Consider the following 19,387-nt stretch of genomic DNA (forward strand, 5'->3'; position numbering starts at 1 on the left):
ATTTTTAAAGTAGGTATCGGCATCTTGTGAAAAGGCGTTGGGGCTGACGGCTTCAGCACATCAGAGAACAGGTGCTTTCGGAGTAAATGCACCAAAAGCTTTTCTTATAGGCCCTTCAAAGGAGAGGACCCACTGCTCAGCATCAGGCATGTAGTAAGGTAGATCCGACTTCTTGGGCAAATTTTGAGCTTGGGTGTTGTGTCCAGACTACAAAAACAGCAGGGGGGGGGGTCAAGCTCATACAACTGACCTTATTTTCCGGGAGGAGGGATTTTGGAGGAAATGCAGCATGGAAAGGACCACAGTTCAAAAAATATTAATATTTTCCCCTGGGGGCCTCAAAAAAGATCAGGGTCTTCTTAAGCTGAATGTCCAACACTGTCTTCACTGAAGGGTTTTCAATATTATTAGAATTGCTATGCTCTATATTGGATCTTTGTCTAGCTCAGAGGAGAATGTCCACAGAACACAAATCAGAATATTATAGTTGGCATCTTAAAAGCTAGCTAGCTGTGTGTTAGTCTTTATGGCAGAGGTGCAAGAAATCTAAGACACAAGAAATGCATTTAGTTTCCTGCAGCACCATTCAGGTTCATTCATCGTGTTAGATTTTAAAATGAGGTGGAAAGCTGGCTGTCTCCAAGGCAGCCTTCAGTAACCTGGGACTGATGGGAGTTGTAGTCCAAAACATCTGGAGGGCTACAAGTTAGGGAAGGCTGCTTGGAAGTATGCAGAGCAGTGTGATAGCATGGGGGCCTGGGGGGGGGGCAAGGCCCCGGAAGTGAAATTTCTGAGGGGGTGCAACCAGCAGCTACCATGGGGATCCCTACCCCACCCTGGAGAAAGTGGCAGCGCAGTTTCAGGCCCACAGTGAGCAGGCACGGAGAGAGGGAGGCCTGCCCTGGCGTTCTTCTCCACAGGCGTTGGGAGGATTTGCCCACCAAGGGCTGCATTTTCTGTCTGGGCTCCTCCCTGCATGGACAGGTGGCACAGTGCAGCCTGGTATCTCTGATGAGGGGCACTTGAGTGGTTTCAGCATCTTGCCTGAGCCAGGCACCAGCAACCCATGCTATGCCACTGATGCAGAGCTCAGGTACTTTACATTGGGCCTCGAAGCCAATAGGCAACTGACACAGAAGAGGTGTAACATAGTCCATAAAATGCTGGCTGACACATCCTGCCCCAGTTGCTAAATTACGCATTTTCCTAGCAACATGATAAGGAGAGGATGAAAAGTAATGAGCATGTACAAAATCTGATATTGGAGCTGCCTTTCAGGAACTAGGTTCCAAACTGTGTCATATATTTGATGTTGTTGGCCTACTTTCAATAAACTAGCTTGCTAGGAGCCCAGCTGCCAAGTGCTCATCCACTGGAATAATTACACCTTCACCTTTTCTCAATTATCACAGAATCAGCTCTGATTCAAGACTTTCAAGCATTAAAAAGTGAGCTGAGAAACTTGATCCTTCTTTCCCATTCCTGAAATTCAGTTCCAGTCCTGCCTTGAGGCTTAGCTATGGTCTTGATCTTATTGTGAGTGTGAGACTTCAGCTTTTAATTCTGAAAGAAATTCTTAACAGAAGTGTATAAACTTAGATGAGTACTAATAGCTATGTTTTGAGTCATAGTAGCTTCTACTAGAAATGGACCTTTCCTGATTGTCCCCGAAACTTTCAGGATAATGCTCCTAGCTAATCCAAGCAGTATTTATTGTGCTGTGAAGGATGTTCAATGTATTTTGACCCCACATGAGAGTTTGAGAAAGGCAGAATTATTGAGGCTTTTGCTTTCCTAACTTTCTCAGTCCTTTTGTTGGTCTCACTTCTAGTGAGATCTCAACAGAGACTCTGAGACAAGAATGTGCCTTTTCCTTTTCCTGTAATGAAAATAGAACTGTTTTTGGAAGTCGAAAATAAAGGAATCAAATCAATAAATTAATCAATCTAACTTGATGGGCTTGGTGTGCTTGGTGCTGTCATGCAAGCTTCAGTGAACATATTTAAGATGGTGCCTATGGCCCATTTTGAAGGTCACATGAAGTTCGTGGGTAGGGTAGAACTCCCATTGCTTAGAGTCCCAAGAGCACATCTGCACTAGTATCTGAAATGGCAACATGCACATTTTGGGTGCTATTGAATAATAGCCACTTTTATGGAAGATCAGATAGGACCCACATAGCAAAATGCTGGGAGGAAACTCCCAGAGGTTTTTAGCTCAAGACTAAAGTCTATTACAACCTTCTTTTAAAAATATGTAATTATCTTGACAAGACAGAGTGGCTTGTCTGTTCATTGAGAGACGAATGCGGGAAGGGCTCTGAGCTGAGGGAGAAGATTAATAGTCCTTGTCAATAATGGGAAAGAAAGGATAACTTGACGGGTTTCACATGAGTAATCTCAGTGTAGTCCAAGAGCATTTTTATAACTTTGAAGGATGGGCTGTAAATTTACCTCCTTGATATAATCTTTTTTTGTTGGTCAGTTCTCTATCAATTTGTTGTAGCGTCTCTTCCGCCTGATACATCAGCTGCTGAGCATGGTGCTCCCATCCTGAAGTGAAGGTTACAATGACAGAGAATGGGAATGCTGCTGGGTATCATTCCTGCATCTCTGTGTTTCTTCGTCTTCTCTCACTGTGCACAGAAGAGGGATAAGGGAGAGGGAGATGCATGCACAGTGTCACGCAGCATCCTTCTGGATATCATCATCATCATGGTTGAAATTTATTACCTGCCCTTCACCACCAGGTTAAATTCAGTATGAAAAAGAATTAACGAAACAACTTTGGGGTGTCCTAGTTTTTACTTTTTGAAATATGCCAACCCTACCAGAACCAAGAGCTACATCTTCAGCATTCTCTGAAAACCATATAGTGCAGATGCCAGACATACCTCTGTGGGTTGGGAATTCCATGACTATGGGGCTGCCATGGAGCCACCCCTGGGCCACACACCCCAGCTTCTGGGAGTGGACACCAGAGAGAGTCTGTAGGGAGGGAGCTGGATCTTTCAGATATTTGTGGCCTAAATCACTTAGGCCTTTAAATATTAATATGAGCACATTGAATTGGGTCCAGAAACAAACTGGTTTTAGAACACGGGCTACATGAGTTCTAATGGGAACCCCAGCTGATAAACTGGCTGCTGCATTTTAGATCAGTTGAAGTTTCTGAGAGATATTCTGTCTTCAAAGTGACATTGCAGTAGACCACATTAGGTGTCCTCAAATGTTAACATTTGGGGACTTATTGCCTGTGGTAGAAAATATTTTTCCCTCCTTGGAGGGGTGTCCAGATATTTTTTTAGTGGTTCATGTGGAAAAGAATGTGTAGTCAACATGCTTTCTTCGCTGAAATGGAAAAACAAGGTATATCCCTCACACACTGGGAAATAAATTGCTAAATTTCTAGGAGCTATCTTTCAAATTAAAAACGGCAACTTCTCATATTACATGCCACATTCAACATAGTCACAAGGTTTTAAAAGCTGACAAATATATATTCTCAGGGCGCAATCAAAGCTCCCCCTCCCTCCTTGCATCAGCCCTGTCAGTCACAGTGACCATGGCTAAAGGTTGAGGGCCAAGATGATCGGGGCTGATATTATCATACAATGGTAGTGAGACTGGCATGATTTCCAGCAGATCCTGGGTCAGCTCAGCCTCTCCCCTTGGGGCTTCCTGCTGCTTTCCACCAGTTATGAACCTTGTGGAGCCACCTTGGAGGGTGTGTGGGGATCCCAAAGAAGTGGGGGAGGGCAGAGGTCAGGGAGTTGGAGCTAGACAACCCAAGGGAAGGCCTTAGTGCCTCAAGAAATATTGGCGCTGGCAGAGGGGACCAATGTTCAGAAAGCTCAGGGCTTTATCAGGAGTAAGGTTCAAGTGGGTTGACAGAGGGGTGTTCCACCCTTAAGATACTAGACATCTCCAAAAGGGCTGTTACCACAGCTGCTAGTCCCTCCTGTCATTCCTGCCAGTATAGAACTTCATCTTGGGGAGGCATATGAGAGTCAGCCAGATGCTGCTGAGGAGGCAGCTCTGTCACCCAGGACACAAAGACGCAAGCACTGGCACAAATAAACCTCACAGGTCCTGCACACTCATTGAAGTGCCTGTTTGCTTGCTCATAGCAGAAACACCTCCTAGGCCTCTCTTCAAAAGGAAGAGGCAGGAGGCATGTCATTTGTTGGATCAATGCCTCAGCTCACGTATAGCCATGCAGTTTACCTGCTGTGCCTTTGGCCCTTGTTTAGCCTCTATCATTCAGATATATGCATTAAAGAGTTGGGCAGGAATGGAAAGTTGAGTTTGAGTGATGGCCAGGACACCACCAGTGGGCTTCCTACTTGATCACCCCTTCAGCAACTGGTAAGAGACTAGCTGAGGCAGGACAGCTGGGTGGAGGGATATCTCCATCTAAACCAACTCCACACACCCCACCCGGATTGGATTGCTCTGTCTGTGTCACTTGTGAAAGTGCCTTATGTGACGTAGATCAAGAGGATTGGGACTGGCTGCTGATACCTAACCCCCCCCCCGACCCACACAATGGGGCACAAAGATATACCAGCACAGATTTGCTCAGGTATTTTTTGCATACATTTTGTCTTAATTGCTCCTTACCAGCTGGTCTACATGGAAGACAGTCACCTACCTGCAGTTGTTTGTTGCTAAAGTAACATCAGAATATTGAATAGTGTCTATGTCCCAGTTAAGAATGTTGCACAGGAGGGAGCAGCAGGAACAATGCCAGATTGTTTTTCATTCCATATGGCATTGCTATGTGGTTACATACAAGGTTGTTGTATCAGAACCTTTTCAGAAGCTGGCATCTTTTGAAAGAATGGGTGAATCAGGGACCCACTTATACTTCTTCATTCCTTCAAGAAGCTTCTGAAAACAGATATGGTCCACCAGAATAGAGAGTCTTTAATCTTGCAGATTTAATGCAAACATAAATTGATTTTCCATACCCATGGAAAAAAGTCAAGAGTCCCATGCTGTGAATTTGATTTATGTTTCAAGGAATGTTAAAATTCAGAATCAAGGCATTGAAACGTGGATGCAAGGAAGTATCTCATGGGGGGGGGAGTTTTGTAATCATTGTCTATCATTGCTTCTACAACTAAAGGGAAGGGGTTATCTTAGGTCTGCCCTTCCCCAGACTAGGTAGTTTCTAGGAAAGATCAAACCTGTTTCTGTGATGTTGGTGGTAGGAGAACCATGAAAAACCATGTCGTCCTCTTCCCATTAAGCCTTGGTTTCTAAAATATGATTATTCCATTTCTTCCAGTTGGGAACTTGTAGAATTGGAGGCTAACTGTGTTTACTTCCATTGGCTCAATAATTAAGCCAGCTCTTCTTTCAATAGTTGTCACTTAGGAGTCAGTGAAGATCACCTTTTTTGGCTGGCAATGTTGGCTGTGGGCAGTTTGAATGCTTGGTATTGAATATATGTCTTTATTAGGTCATAATAATAGTATTTCTGGCAGTTCTTCAAGAGGCTGGTGCATGCACTGTTAGCAACTTTCAGCACTACCAAAACTAAAAGTGGAACACATAACTTACTTAAAACTTGGAATCACAAGTATAGAACAAAATTATCTGGAATGAATTATAGCATGAGCACTTTCTTCTGTTAATGCCCAACACACTGCAAAGAAGCCAGTGGTACTTAACTGAGTCTATTAATGATAGTTGTGTGTGGAATTTCCACTATCAGTTACCGTATTTTTCGCTCTATAGGACGCACCCGACCATAGGGCGCACCTAGTTTTTAGAGGAGGAAAACAAGGAAAAAATATTCTGAATCAAATGTTGTATAAACTACTGTAAACAACCGGTATATCAGAATCATATTACAGCCATGTTAAGTGAACAGCAGTCAACAATGGCATTAAGAACCATCATCACTGTCATTAACAAATGAAGAGAGACAAAGGTTTGAGTACTCTTCTAGTCTTCTGTGAACCCCAAGAACTCATCACTGCTAGAGTCAGAATTTATGAAGCTCAGTTGCTCACAATCACTGACACCACTTTCTTCGCTATCTTCATGTAAAATACCATCTTCGTTTCCATGCAAAGCATTGCTAATGCCACATTTTTTCCTCTCAGTCCTCTTCCTCCTCTCAGCGAACAGCCTGCCTGCTGCTCGCAAACATTCCCTTTACTTGAATTACAGTCAAGAAACAGCTGAGCAGAGCGGGCTTGGGAGGCTTTCCTTCTCCCCACTTTTTTCTCCCCCTCCCCAAGCAGCACAGTCCCCTTTTCCAGCCTCCTCCTCTCCATCCCTTTCACCCAAACCCATCTGCAATTTCTTCCCTTCACTGCTCCCTCTCCTTTGCCCTCTGCCATGACTCTCCACTCACACGTCTCCCTTCACCCAGCTTCTTTGTCCCCCTCCTCTCCATCCTCTTCCTCCCCTCTCTCAGCGAACAGCCTGCCCACTTCTCCAAAGCTTGAAGGGAATGGCAGGCTGCTGGCAGAGCAGCACCCCCCATCCCCATTCAGCAGCCCAGGAACGTGGGGCAGGCTGCCTGCTGCTGCAAACCTTAAGGGGAAAGGGCAGGCTGCTGGCAGAGAGCACCCCCCATCTCCATTCAGCAGCACAGGAACGTGGGGCAGGCTGCCTGCTGCTGCAAACCTTAAGGGGAAAGGGCAGGCTGCTGGCAGAGAGCACCCCCCATCCCCATTCAGCAGCACAGGAACGTGGGGCATGGTTGCACAGGCTGCCTGCTGCTGCAAACCTTAAGGGGAAAGGGCAGGCTGCTGGCAGAGCAGCACCCCCCTTCCCCATTCAGCAGCCCAGGAACGTGGGGCAGGCTGCCTGCTGCTCCAAAGCTTGAGGGGGAAACGCAGGCTGCTGGCAGAGCAGCACCCCCCCACCCCCATGCAGCAGCCCAGGAGCGCGGGGGATGGGCGCACAGCCCCCCTTTGCTCCGAAGCTTCCCGGGACTGCAGGGGAAAGCTGAGGCTGCCGGCAGAGGAGCGCGGCTTTCCCCACTGCCCCCATGCAGCAGCCCAGGAGCACGGGGGATGGGCGCACAGCCCTCCCGTTGCTCCGAAGCTTCCCGGGACTGCAGGGGAAAGCCGAGGCTGCCGGCAGAGCAGCGCGGCTTTCCCCACTGCCCCCATTCAGCAGCCCAGGAGCACGGGGGATGGGCGCACAGCCCTCCCGTTGCTCCGAAGCTTCCCGGGACTGCAGGGAGAAGCCGAGGCTGCCGGCAGAGGAGCGCGGCTCCACCACCACCACCAAAGAGCAGTCCAAGAGTGTGCCGCACTCCGGCAATTTGGCTCCAGGGACCACACATTCGTTCCATAGGACGCACAGACATTTCCCCTTACTTTTTAAGAGTAAAAAAGTGCGTCCTATGGAGCGAAAAATACGGTATACAGTACATATTGTGAGGAAATGATAAGTAGCTAAGTATATAGCAGGGATCTATTATAGTTACATGGTCATGAATCAAGTGGAAGAGCAGACTGGCCTTCCATCAAGTGTGTAGCTCACATATATAGGTTCTTAAAATTATTTGTTAGGAAAATGAAGGGGGAGGGGACAGGCCATCCCCAACAATCTAACTCCGCCATGTGTTTACTTCAGCATTCCTTCCCCAGCTCATTGTGATTGGAGTAGACTGGGGAAATAATTCACTGTGATTAAAAGCTAGGCCTGCCCATCAAAAGAAGAAGAAGAAATCCATCTCCTCCTCTCCTCTTGCATTCAAGTTGATTTCATGGAAAAGAAAGTAGAGATGGCCATGTCTAACTTTTTGAAGGAAAGCAAACCCAGAGGCAAAGAGCTACTCAGATGGTTGGGCCCTTCCTTGGCACACATGGGTAATGGTGTGGTCCAACTCTGTAAATGAAAAGCTACTCAGAATCACCCCAATTTGCCTTCTTAGTTGAGGTACACACAGTGCTGATGCAAACCCCTCATATAGATTTAGCTGCAACTGTATTCAGGGAACAAGCACATTACTTAAAATGTTGTTAAATTCTTATTGTAGGACATTATTTTAAAGTAGTCTGGCATTTATACAGCGAAGCAACCTTTATAGGAGAATGTTGCTTCTGCATTCTCCAATTCCAAAGCAGCAGGAAGTGTCAGGTCAGCCTTTTACAGGGTCATTTTCCTTGTAGGAAGAGTGCTAATGTGCTTATTGCATTTTTGTAACATCTGCTCCCATTGCAGAATATACTGGTTGAGCAGAGGACAGGAAGAAGCAGGCACCCAGACAAATTACTATTGTATTAGACTTGGAACAGGCCCACCCCTACAAAAAGCAACAGCTTACTCTTGCAACTCCCCATGACTGTTTCTTGCCACCAATCACAAAAGCCCAGGGTTCTTTCCCTAACCAGGATCAAACAGCAAAACAGCTTTTCCCATACAGTGGTACCTCAGGTTAAATACTTAATTCTTAATTTCAAGCCACCAGCCATGAAAGGCCATTAAGTGACCTATAGAAAAGCTCATCTCTTTGCTTTGTATTCAGAACAATGTCAAACCTTGCACTTTGAATTTCATGAGGCATCCTTTATGTTCCAGCAGTTGTGCTAGTTTGATGTTGCAAAACACCTAAGATTCCTAAAATGTAAGGTTCACAGTTGCACAATCTAAGCTATCCAGTGACCCCTGAAATGCAATCCTAAAGCTAAATTGCAAAATCAATGGGACATACTTCTTTGTAAACATGGGTTAGGTTCGGTCTACCCTACAAGACGAACTGCAGACACAAGAAGCAATATCTGGAGTAGAATCTCCAGAAGGCCTACATAAATTCCTGAAGGTTCTATACCTTGTATAGTTTAGAAATGTTTCACTTTCCTATAGCCCATTTCAGTCTTATTGACCAATCAGGTGTCACTTCAGTGTGGCCAAAACAAACAATTGAATTCCTTAAAAAAGGAATATATTTTTAAACTCAGATTGTTGACAGTTGAATACTTTAAAATAAATTCTTCAAAAAGTGCTAAATGATGGAGTGTCATTGTCCTTGACCCCTTCGAGCTTAGGATAGTTTGCTTGCTTGCTTGTCTGCCTCTCTCTCTCTCTCTCTCTCTCTCTCTCTCTGTGTGTGTGTGTGTGTGTGTGTGTGTGAGAGAGAGAGAGAGAGAGAGTGAGGCTTTTACGCTATCAGGAGAAATCTGGAGGCTTGTAGCTGCTCATCAGCCCCGCCCATACCCACCTGCAGCCCATCCTGACTGATTATTGGTTGGGTGATTCTCCTGAGCAAGCAGCAAGTGTAGTATCAAGTGAATAAAGAAATCCATGCTTTTCTTTCCCTGCCTCATCCTTTGCTAGCCATAGGAGTCTCTTTTCCTCTGATATGAACCACCACACCACATATCACAGCATCAGGGTCATATGAAGCACATAAACATTCTACTTGGCTATTATAAGCTGTGATACTGCTGGAAGGAGCACACTGGGTGGGCAGAGAACTTGTTATATATGTGAAACCTTGACTGTAGAATGCAAGAGAGGAGATTCACACCATTCACTTCTGGTAGGTCAGTGCTTTCTCTGATTATTCCCTTAGGTTGGGAGTAAGGAACCTGTAACTCTCCACTTCTTGCTGGATTCCAGGTCCCATCAGCCCCATACAGATGAGCAATAGTTGGGAAGCTTGGAGTTGTAGCCCAGGACTATCTGGAGGGGCTACCAGTTCCCCACCACTGTCGTAGACTTCCCAATTCAGAATGTCCCCTATTTTTAAATCCTCTTCTTCTTCCTGAGTTTCATGGCTTTATGCACATAGCCAGGCATGCAGAAGCACACCCTTCCCCTCTGCTGGTGAAGGGGCAGTATTTGGGAGGCTGGGTTGGTGTTATTCTGGCAGTACCATACCACAGGGGACCCTCTTTTAGCTCCAATTAACAGTGTGCTGTGTTAATCGGTATCTTTTGCCAAATGATTAACATGTTTCAAGTCCCATTAAGAGCGGTTATGACAGGAAGAGGCAGGCAGCTGTCGTGGGTAATTACCGTATACTTGAATGATCCTGCAATCCAATGCTGGCTGGAGAGGGGGCGGGAGGGTGGGTGGGTGGGGGAGGAATATTGGGATGGGAGAAAAACTGAAGGTGTGTTTGGCAGTGGCAAGGACTTGATAGAGCACATCCTAGAACTGATGGATGCTGTGCAGACCATCCTTTGACACAGCTGATAGCACTTGGGAGACTGATGTGAGAGCCACCGGTGGTGAGATGGATGATGCCAGGGGCTGAATAATATTTGCATATGCTGCTACTGAGGCTGTGACTTGGGTGTACAAGTTTGAGAGTTCAAAGAAAACGTGCTGTGTGGTTTCCCTTGCTAGCTACAGGCAGCTCTTACACTGTAAAGGAAGCAATCCACAGAAGAGGGTTGCTGTCATAGCATTTGGAACGAGTGACATCCTCCTATATCTTGTAGAGGGCCTGGTTCCTCCCAGGGTTTTGTGATGAAAGTGCTTTCATTATCTGTAGCTCCACCATGAAAGTTGCCAAGCAAATGCAGTGAGAATTAACCTCTTGCTACTCATCTTTCTTAATTTGAAAACCTACTTCTAGACCTTTCTTTTCTGGACCATCAAGACCATGGGTACTAAGCTATGTACAACACATCTTTGCGTGATGGACAGAAGCTGTTGGCTCTCAAGCATTCACTTATTTGTTGTAAAAATTATACCCCACTTTTCTTTATAAAATATTCAAGGTGACTGATGAGAAAGTTCATAAAATATGGAGTAAGACTGAACAGATGCAGGGACCTTGTGATCCCTTCCAACTCTATGATTCTATGAGAAACAGCCCAAATAGCTAAAATTTGTTTCATACAATAAAACTATGGGTGGGATAAAACAATTTGGCATAAAATAAAAAGACAGAGCATTAAAAGCTCAGTTCACCTGAAGGTTAAGAGAGTGAGTGGGAGCCAACCAAGCCTCTCTAGGGAGGGATTCCTACAAGCTGGAGGCTGCAGCTGGGAAGACCCTGTCTTAAATCCTAACCAATTGTGCTCATCAAATTGGTAGGATGTGGGGCCTCTAGTGTTGAATGCAGTGGGCAGGCAGGGTCTTATGGGAGGAGGAGATCTTTCAAAGGGTCTTCACTTAGGCTGTTGTAAAGAAGAACCTTGAGTTTCAAATTGTGCTCAGAAAGGAACTAGAAACCAACATAAAACATAGGTGATATAATCAGCAGTGGGGGATCTGGAAATCTCTTTGGCCACTGCATTTAGTACCAGCGGAAGCTTCTGAACACTTTTCCAAGGCATTTTCACAGAGAATGTTGCATCAGTCTAGATGTGACCAGGACATGTGTAATTATGGCCAGATTTGTTTTATCAAGCATAGTTCATTTACCAGCCAAATCTGTGCAAAAGCTCTCCAAGCTCCTGCTGGCATATGAGTTTCTAGGAGTGCAACCAGAGTCAGAAGCACTCCCAAGATGCAAAACATAAAGGGACCCCTGACCATTAGGTCCAGTCGTGATCGACTCTGGGGTTGCAGCGCTCATCTCGCTTTATTGGCCGAGGGAGCCGGCGCACAGCTTCCAGGTCATGTGGCCAGCATGACTAAGCCACTTCTGGCGAACCAGAGCAGTGCACAGAAACGCCGTTTACCTTCCTGCCAGAGTGGTACCTATTTATCTACTTGCACTTTGACGTGCTTTTGAACTGCTAGGTGGGCAGGAGCAGGGACCGAGCAACGGGAGCTCACTCCGTCACAGGGATTCGAACCGCCGACTTTCTGATCGGCAAGCCCTAGGCTCTGTGGCTTAACCCACAGTGCCACCCGTGTCCCCCCAATATGCAAAACTGGCCTTTAAAGAAGAGAGCAATCCAATCCAGAATAAGTTCAGCTCTCCTGCTGACCGACAGTGTCACAGTCTTTTCTGGATTAACCTTAGGTTATTAACAGCTCACATCTAGTTCATTTACTGTACTCAATATGAATTTATTAAAATAAAGAAAACAGACAATCAAAGAATTGTAAAGTTGGGAGGGACCCGCTGATATTTTTACCCCCTCCCATTGTGAGAATCTCCTAATATGATGTTTTGAGAAAGGAGGGGGCAGAAACAGCTCTTTGACTTCTTCCGCTCCTGCCTGACTGCCTGACTCTGTCTGTGGAGAGAGTCTTATCTATGTAGTGACTAGATGGCTGAGTGGGAGATGTAACACTCATGCAAGCCAGTAGTTCTTTAGTTTGTAGTAGCTGTTAGAAATAAAAGAAGTTATGCTTCACAGCTAGCTTCCGCGTTGTTTATACTCTGCTGAGTCTGGTGCTCACAGTGCACAGTCCAGAGCACCGAGACCTGCTTTCCAAGATTGGAAGGTCTCTGAAAGTGCTCCAGTCGCCTAGCCCAGTTGGGGTAGAACCATTTATTGAGCCCAGTCACTGACATCGGTTGAAAGGCGTACTGACAGGACCCCAATGGTAATCTAGTCCAACTGCCTGCAATGTGAGAATCTCAACTAGATCAATCATAACAGATGGCCTTCCAAGTTCTTTTTAAAAACCTTCAAGGAAGGATGGACTTTGTATGCCCTAGCAAAACAAATAAGAAGTTTGAGTACTCAGAGGCTAGAACAGCATGACAGGTTTTTCGGCAATCAAAGCTGGGGCATTTGTGTTCCTAGTGTGCTAATGTGAAACAGAGCAATTTAAGATGGAAAAATTGCGTAGGAAAGCTGTTGCTAACAGGATGGAACACCACTACAAGCATTTTTCACACAGGAGGAGTAAATCACCTTCCAGTCTCCCTCTCCTGCTATTTATGAGAAGATGTGATTGTCGTTAATGTGGAAATATCATTATAAGTTTTACATTCACACTCGAAAACTATATGGACAAAACTGCAGGTCTTGTTCTTTCATTGAAAACAGTATACAGCACTTGCAGGGAACATCAGGCCTGGGTGCCACAGGTGGCCCCCGCAGGCTTCTCCACCTGCCTCTGAGACTCTCTTCAGGCCACACCTCCTCTCTGTGGGCCACACCCCTCTTTGGCCCTGTACCAAACCCTCCTTGGGAGCTTTTGCTTGGGTGCAATATGTTCTTGAATTGTGATAATAGATAATGGAGAGGTGGGTGGGTATATGTAGAAAACCTATAAGTTTTACTTGGCTGGACTGTTGTAGCCACCTATATAAAGATATGAGTCACATCTTTTGCTTCCCTTTGATCTCTGTCCACCCCTTACACCCACCATTGGTGTGTGCCCATGTGAAGGTTATCCAGGAATGAATGCTCCCCCCACCAGCAGATTGAAAGAGGCTCCCTACCCCTGATCTACAAGATCACTGAAATCATGGAATGGCATTGGTTACTTGTGTGGCTTCTGTACTCCTTTTACTAATGAGACAGGGCCAGTCTAGCCTTGCTTCTGGATTTCCCACAGGTGTCTGGTTGGCTACTGTGAGAACAGAATGCTGGCCTAGATGAGCCTTGGTCTGATCAAGTGGAGCTCTTGTAATGACAAGACTCAGCCCAACTCTTTGGCACTATGGAGGTATACACTGGGTGGGTTTTTCTTTTTATTTACTTTCATGTGTAGCAAACCAACTGAAACTGTTATGGTCTTCTAATATTTCTTAACATTCCTCCCCCCGCATCTCAGTACAATTTTCACCTCAGCATGAAAGAGTACAGTGGAGACACTCCTTGCAAGAAGAAGGAGTCCTTTGAATCCTTTTCAGGAACTGAAATTCCACAGTGAATACTAGATTTCAAAGGAAATGGATAACCCTGTAAGTCTGCAGTTGCCCATGAAAGCATGTGATCGAACCCCACCCTTTGCCTTTTGTCTTCCAGATCGTGAGCGGATTGGCCAGGACTCTGCCTATGAGCAGGAAGGAAAGGTGCAGTTTGTCATCGATGCTGTCTATGCCATGGGCCATGCGCTTCACAACATGCACAAGAACTTGTGCCCTGGGAAGATTGGCCTCTGCCCCAAGATGGACCCAGTAGATGGTGCAGAGCTTCTCAAGTACATCCGTAGCGTCAATTTCTCAGGTCTGTCTGTCTGGGTGGGATAACCCTCAAGGCCATACAGCTGCTTGGGGCTTCTTGGGGCATCAAACCATGCCTGGCTTAATATAAAACACTGACTGAATGTTTAAATGTTCCACTTGCAATGTTTGGTTTTGCATCCTCCAGCCACAGACTTAGTGTAAGATGTATTCCTCCCTCCCAGTACTCTGAAAATAATACATCTTGAGATGCAACAACAAGCACACCAGGTTGAAATGGCGTTGGGTGTTTTATCTGTAATTGCTACTCTTCATTCACCACTTTTTTAATGGAGCATCTAATTAATGTTCTCATCAAACAGTTGTTTCCCTATGTTTCTCCTGGCTTCTTCCATTTCGTTTGGGAGCCCAAACAAAAATCCACCTTCTGGGAAAAATAAAAAAGCAACAGCACAGTTGGTCCACCGGTATAGATTACCTTTGTGCCGCCCATCTTTTGAAAAGAGACAGGTTTGATGTGTGCAGCAAGGTTTCAGGCAATTGAACTCTGTTGGCATGTCTTTGCACACCTTTGAGTAATGTGTTTTAGCAATTACTTTATATTTAATTGGTTTTTTAATGTGCACTAAACAATGCAAATGCTCTTAAAAGAATTTTATGTAAATTCTGAAACTCCTTCTCCTCCTTCTTCTCCTTCTTCTTCTTCTTCTTATGAACACCATTTATCCCCTCTTGACCACATGGCTACATTGTTAAAGGCACGGAGCCTCTATAAAGGTGAAATGGGGGAACAGGCAACCCTACTTGTCAGATGATTGGCTTTTGGTTGCTTTGGGTCATGTCTGTGAGATGGGAGTAGTTCTTCCTTGCCCTAGAGTGGTTATAAAGATCAGTAAATTATGGTACATGCAGTGCTTTTTTCTGGGGGTACGCATACCCCTAAACATTTTGGGAATCTAAGTTTGGCCTCATTGAGGGGCAGTATTTCAATATGAGTAGGAAAATGAGAGTACCCATAAACATTTTTTTTAAAGAAAAAAACACTGGGTACATGAATCATAGAATTGTGGAGTTGCAAAGAAGGGACGTGATGTTTCTCTCTCTTTCTCATTTCTACTATCTTAAGTTCAGTTTTTCACATTTCCACATCAGTTTGCATTCAAAATAATTCTTATGAAACATCACCAGCATTTTACCTTTTTGTATGCAATTTTACCCAACATAACATATTTTTGCAAGCAATTTTCCCCAATATAATGCATTGCTTTATGGTATTTTCATTAATATATACCAGGGGTCAGCAACCTTTTTCAGCCGTGGGCTGGTCCACTATCCCTCAGACCAGGGAGAGGGGTGATTATATTTTTTTTGGGGGGGAAAGTGAATGAATTCCTATGCCCCACAAATAACCCAGAGATGCATTTTAAATAAAAGGACACATTCTACTCATGTAAAAACACGTTGATTCCCAGACTGTCCACAGGCTGGATTGAGAAGACAATTGGGCCGTATCCGGCCCCCGGGCCTTAGGTTGCCTACCCCTGATATATACATTTTATGCACACTTTCCCCATATGTATGCATTTTCATCCATGTTGGTTGGAGAACTGCACTGCAATAATTTGAAGATGTGTACATTTCAAAAGATAGGTAAGGTTCATTTTGCACATTTTGGAGGGAAATGTGGAATAGGTAGGTTCATGTTAAAATGCAAACCAAACTGAATTTCCCCCTATCCCTAACTTTAAGTGAGTTCATTCATCATGCACCATAGGAAAGATCTGCTTCTCTTTGTCCATTGCACATATTTTAGAAGTGACCACCATATGTGGAGGGAAATGTTTCCATTAAAGTTCATAACAAATACATACAAATCTAGGGACCATGACTGGCCAAACCTCCCAGGGTCAATTTAATCATCGTTTTCATCAATTTGTTTCTCTTCACACATACAGTGTTGGTTGCAACTAGAGATGTGAAAAAAGGAGAAAAAGGCAGAAAAATGGGGAGCCTCAGCTCTCCCACAAAGTGGCTCAAGTGACTGAAAGAAACCGTCTAGATTGGGGTAGGAGCTTCTGATAAGGAGCTCCATGTGCAGAACTGAAAGTGGAATCTGCATGTATCTGCATCTTGATAGCTGGGCTATTTTTTTAGCCCTCCCTTATGAACTGACCAGGGAGCATGTGGCAAAAACAGACTAAAGCCAGCATCTCCTAAAGTCCCATCATAATTCTATGCACATGAACAATCCCCAGTTCTTCCATTTCCTTATTCTCGTTCCACATTTTTGTTCCTTTCTTGTTAGACAATATTCCCTTGCCCCTGATTAGTAATTCCTTTACATATTCTAGAAACTCATCACATCCTCACATTATATCTCTTTAATATACATTTTTCTGCTTCTGCCTCCTTATTACATCTATTTATCTCTCCTCTGCAATCTCCTCACAATCTGTCTCCTTTATTTATTCTTTCCCTATCTTCTTGTTTGATTTTCCTGCTTTTTAATGTTATTGGGATTTATTTGTGCAATTCATTTGATTTTGTTTCGAGATAAACTTTTGAGGGAGGTGGGGGCACAGCAAAGAGTCTTGCTTTGAGGCAACTTGCTAAATCAGTGTAATTAAATATTTTATAGTATTTCTCATCTGGTCACATCCTTCTCTTGATAAATACAATCTGACTACATAAACCTCGCTTGTATGTTGGATTATCCATTTACAGCCAGGCAACTGGGTGTCTCTTTTTAATTGGGCTTATCTTTGAAATTTAGCATGCTTTAAGAACTGTCTAAGGGGAAGAAGCAATCTCATTTTTTCACTGCATGATCTCATCAGTGGTTCAGTTCCCACTCCGCACTTTTGACATGCTGAAGAAAGGTCTTCTGGATGCTTTGTAAGCATTTGTAACTTACCAGTCTTTGGCAAATCCATGAATAGGGGGTAGGGCACAGCTACAACTTAGTGGCGTGTGATCTCTGTATAGGTAAAGGGACTTGGGAGATTACTTTCCCAAACAGATTGGAGAAGTCCATGGTGCTGAAAGAAGTAACCAAACTAGAACACGCCACTGGAGTCTGTGTCTGTAATATGAAGATTATATAGATGCCATTCACAAGTGTTAGTGAGCTCTATCATATTCTCCATCTACACTTTTTCAGTGGTTGTGTATTCCAAGCCCCATGAAGGTTTGGAATGAGCTATTGATCCACTGTGCAGAATTCTGCTGGGGACTTCCTCCTGCTTCTCTCTGCTCATCATCTTTTCCCTTATTTGGTGGCAAAATGAATTATTCCCCATTCCATTCTGGGGAGAAGGGCTGTGGTAGAGGAGAAGAAGACAGGTGATGAAGGAGCAATTGGGTTCTGATCCTGCTGAAAACCTACTAGGATAGAACTTTGCCACTTCCCATTTATGTATTGTCCCACAGTGAGAGAAGGAAGTTGAAAAGCTTAGGTGTCTGCACCCTAGTTTCTTCTAGACCAGGAATGGGAAATGTGTGGTGAACTACACTTTTCATCATCTCTAACCATGATGGCTGGGGCTGATGAAGTTGGAGTCTTAACTAGAGGGCTACAGGTCCCCCTCTTTTAAAGCTTTCTGCCTCTGTTTTTAGAATTAAACAACTAATCAATCTATTCAGTGCAATCATAAGATTGGAGTAGCCTCTATTAGTATCACTCTACCATGTGCATGTATGCAAGCACAGGGCAAAGAGATGGAAATCCTAAACAGAGCCAAAGGGGGTGAGCAAATGTACTGTCTGCAGCATCTGCCCACACATTTCCGGGCACTGAGCGGCTGGTGCGAATGCCCAATCAGGCGCTGACTGCTCTTGTGTTTAAGGGCTGCATCTCACTCCCACCCACTCTCCCTCCTAGGTTGCATCCCTCAGCGCTCCTCTGTGGCTGTCCCCTGTGCACATGAGTGGCAGGGATGTCAATGCTGATCACTCACTGTGCACATCAAGTGTAATGAGCTGTCTGCAAAGGCATCCAGAGCAGGGCTGGGAAAGCCAGCCATCCTGCCTCTCAGCTTGCCTTTTAGCCTGCTTGGATCTGTGTGGGACTCCAGGTGTTGTTGTGGTGAGCAGGTCAGCCTAACAGAGCTTAGAGAGAGCAGCTGGCATCCCCTTCTGTTTGTTCAGGCATTTTTCTGTGGACCATAGTTTTCAGCAGAAAGACTTTTGCTAAATACAACCTCTGTTCCTTGAAATCTGCAGTAGTAGTGCAGACCAGCACTCCTCCACCTGTGACCACATGCCAATCTCATTGCAGGAATGGTAGTGGTGAAAATATTGAGCATAAACAGCAGTTCAGCTTTGTAACCCATAGATCAGTTTTCAAAAGTTTGATATGCACTGTAGCAGTTAGTGTTATTATTCATTATAATTATTGCACTATCCGTGTTAATGGCCTTTTATAAAATATAAAAGCATACACTTCTATACAAAGCAACTTTCAGTCTAAAATGTGACACTGGGGAGATGACAGAGAAAGGTGAGGGGAAAGGAGGCACGGCTAAAGTGGTTATCTCCATGGTGTGAAAAGCTCCACTTTCTAATCCTTGCAGATCAAACCTCTATTTAAAGGATTCCTTCAGGGATCAGTTCAAAGGCTGGCAGCCCCAAACAGGATTGCACAATGTGTGACCTCCGGTCTGAATACAGCATGCCCCTACACCATGTAATAATGCCCACGATGCTTGAGAACCTGCCTCATTTAGAGGCATGCAACAACAACAACAACAAACAACAACAACAGAAGATCTAACAACATAGAATCTTGTGGCACCTTGAAGACTAATCTGTTTATAAATGGTTTATTCTATAATGGTCTAGCCCTGTTGAAACAGGGCATGTAGTTAGTGCACCACTGATGTGCTGCCATACATGGTTAGTGATTTTTTTTCAGCTTGATGGGTTGCACACACCACATACAGTATACAAAGGCAGCTGCGTAGTAATTACAAAAGGATCTAACCTGGCCTGATCCACACATCCACCCAATCCATCTGGACTCTGGGAAGCTGAGGTCCTGCTGTTACAATGAGAGGAGCAAACAGGACAGTGCTGTTGAACCATGCCATTTCTTCCTCCATTAGAAGGCAGGGGTTCTGCACCTTTAACCATTCTGCACAAGCAGTAATTTCAGCAAGAGGAGCTTCATGCAAGCTGCACCTGTTGAAATGCCCTGCAAAGGTGCAGAAGCCCTACCCCCCTTTTTACATCTGGACACTGGAGCTTCCATGCTTCTTTTCTTGTTAGACTCCCACCCCTCACTTCATATGAAGAGCCAATGTGGTGTAGTGGTTAAGAGTGGTAGACTCGTAATCTGGGGAACCGGGTTCGCGTCTCCGCTCCTCCACATGCAGCTGCTGGGTGACCTTGGGCCAGTCACACTTCTCTGAAGTCTCTCAGCCCCACT

The 19,387-nt window shown here is 44.8% G+C and overlaps 1 protein-coding gene across 1 annotated transcript in view; it reads left to right on the forward strand.

Annotated features, from left to right (window-relative positions):
• The window catches only part of GRM4 (glutamate metabotropic receptor 4), a 292,252-nt gene that overhangs the window by 227,388 nt on the left and 45,477 nt on the right, over window positions 1-19,387 (forward strand). Inside the window, exon 7 of the mRNA XM_083445676.1 lies at window positions 13,805-14,005. Within this exon, the coding sequence (XP_083301802.1) occupies window positions 13,805-14,005 (201 nt within the window). The remainder of the gene's footprint in view (window positions 1-13,804; window positions 14,006-19,387) is intronic.

The sequence above is a fragment of the Podarcis tiliguerta genome (assembly GCF_965153285.1).
Source record: "Podarcis tiliguerta genome assembly, chromosome: 6".
Taxonomy (NCBI): Eukaryota; Metazoa; Chordata; class Lepidosauria; order Squamata; family Lacertidae; genus Podarcis; species Podarcis tiliguerta.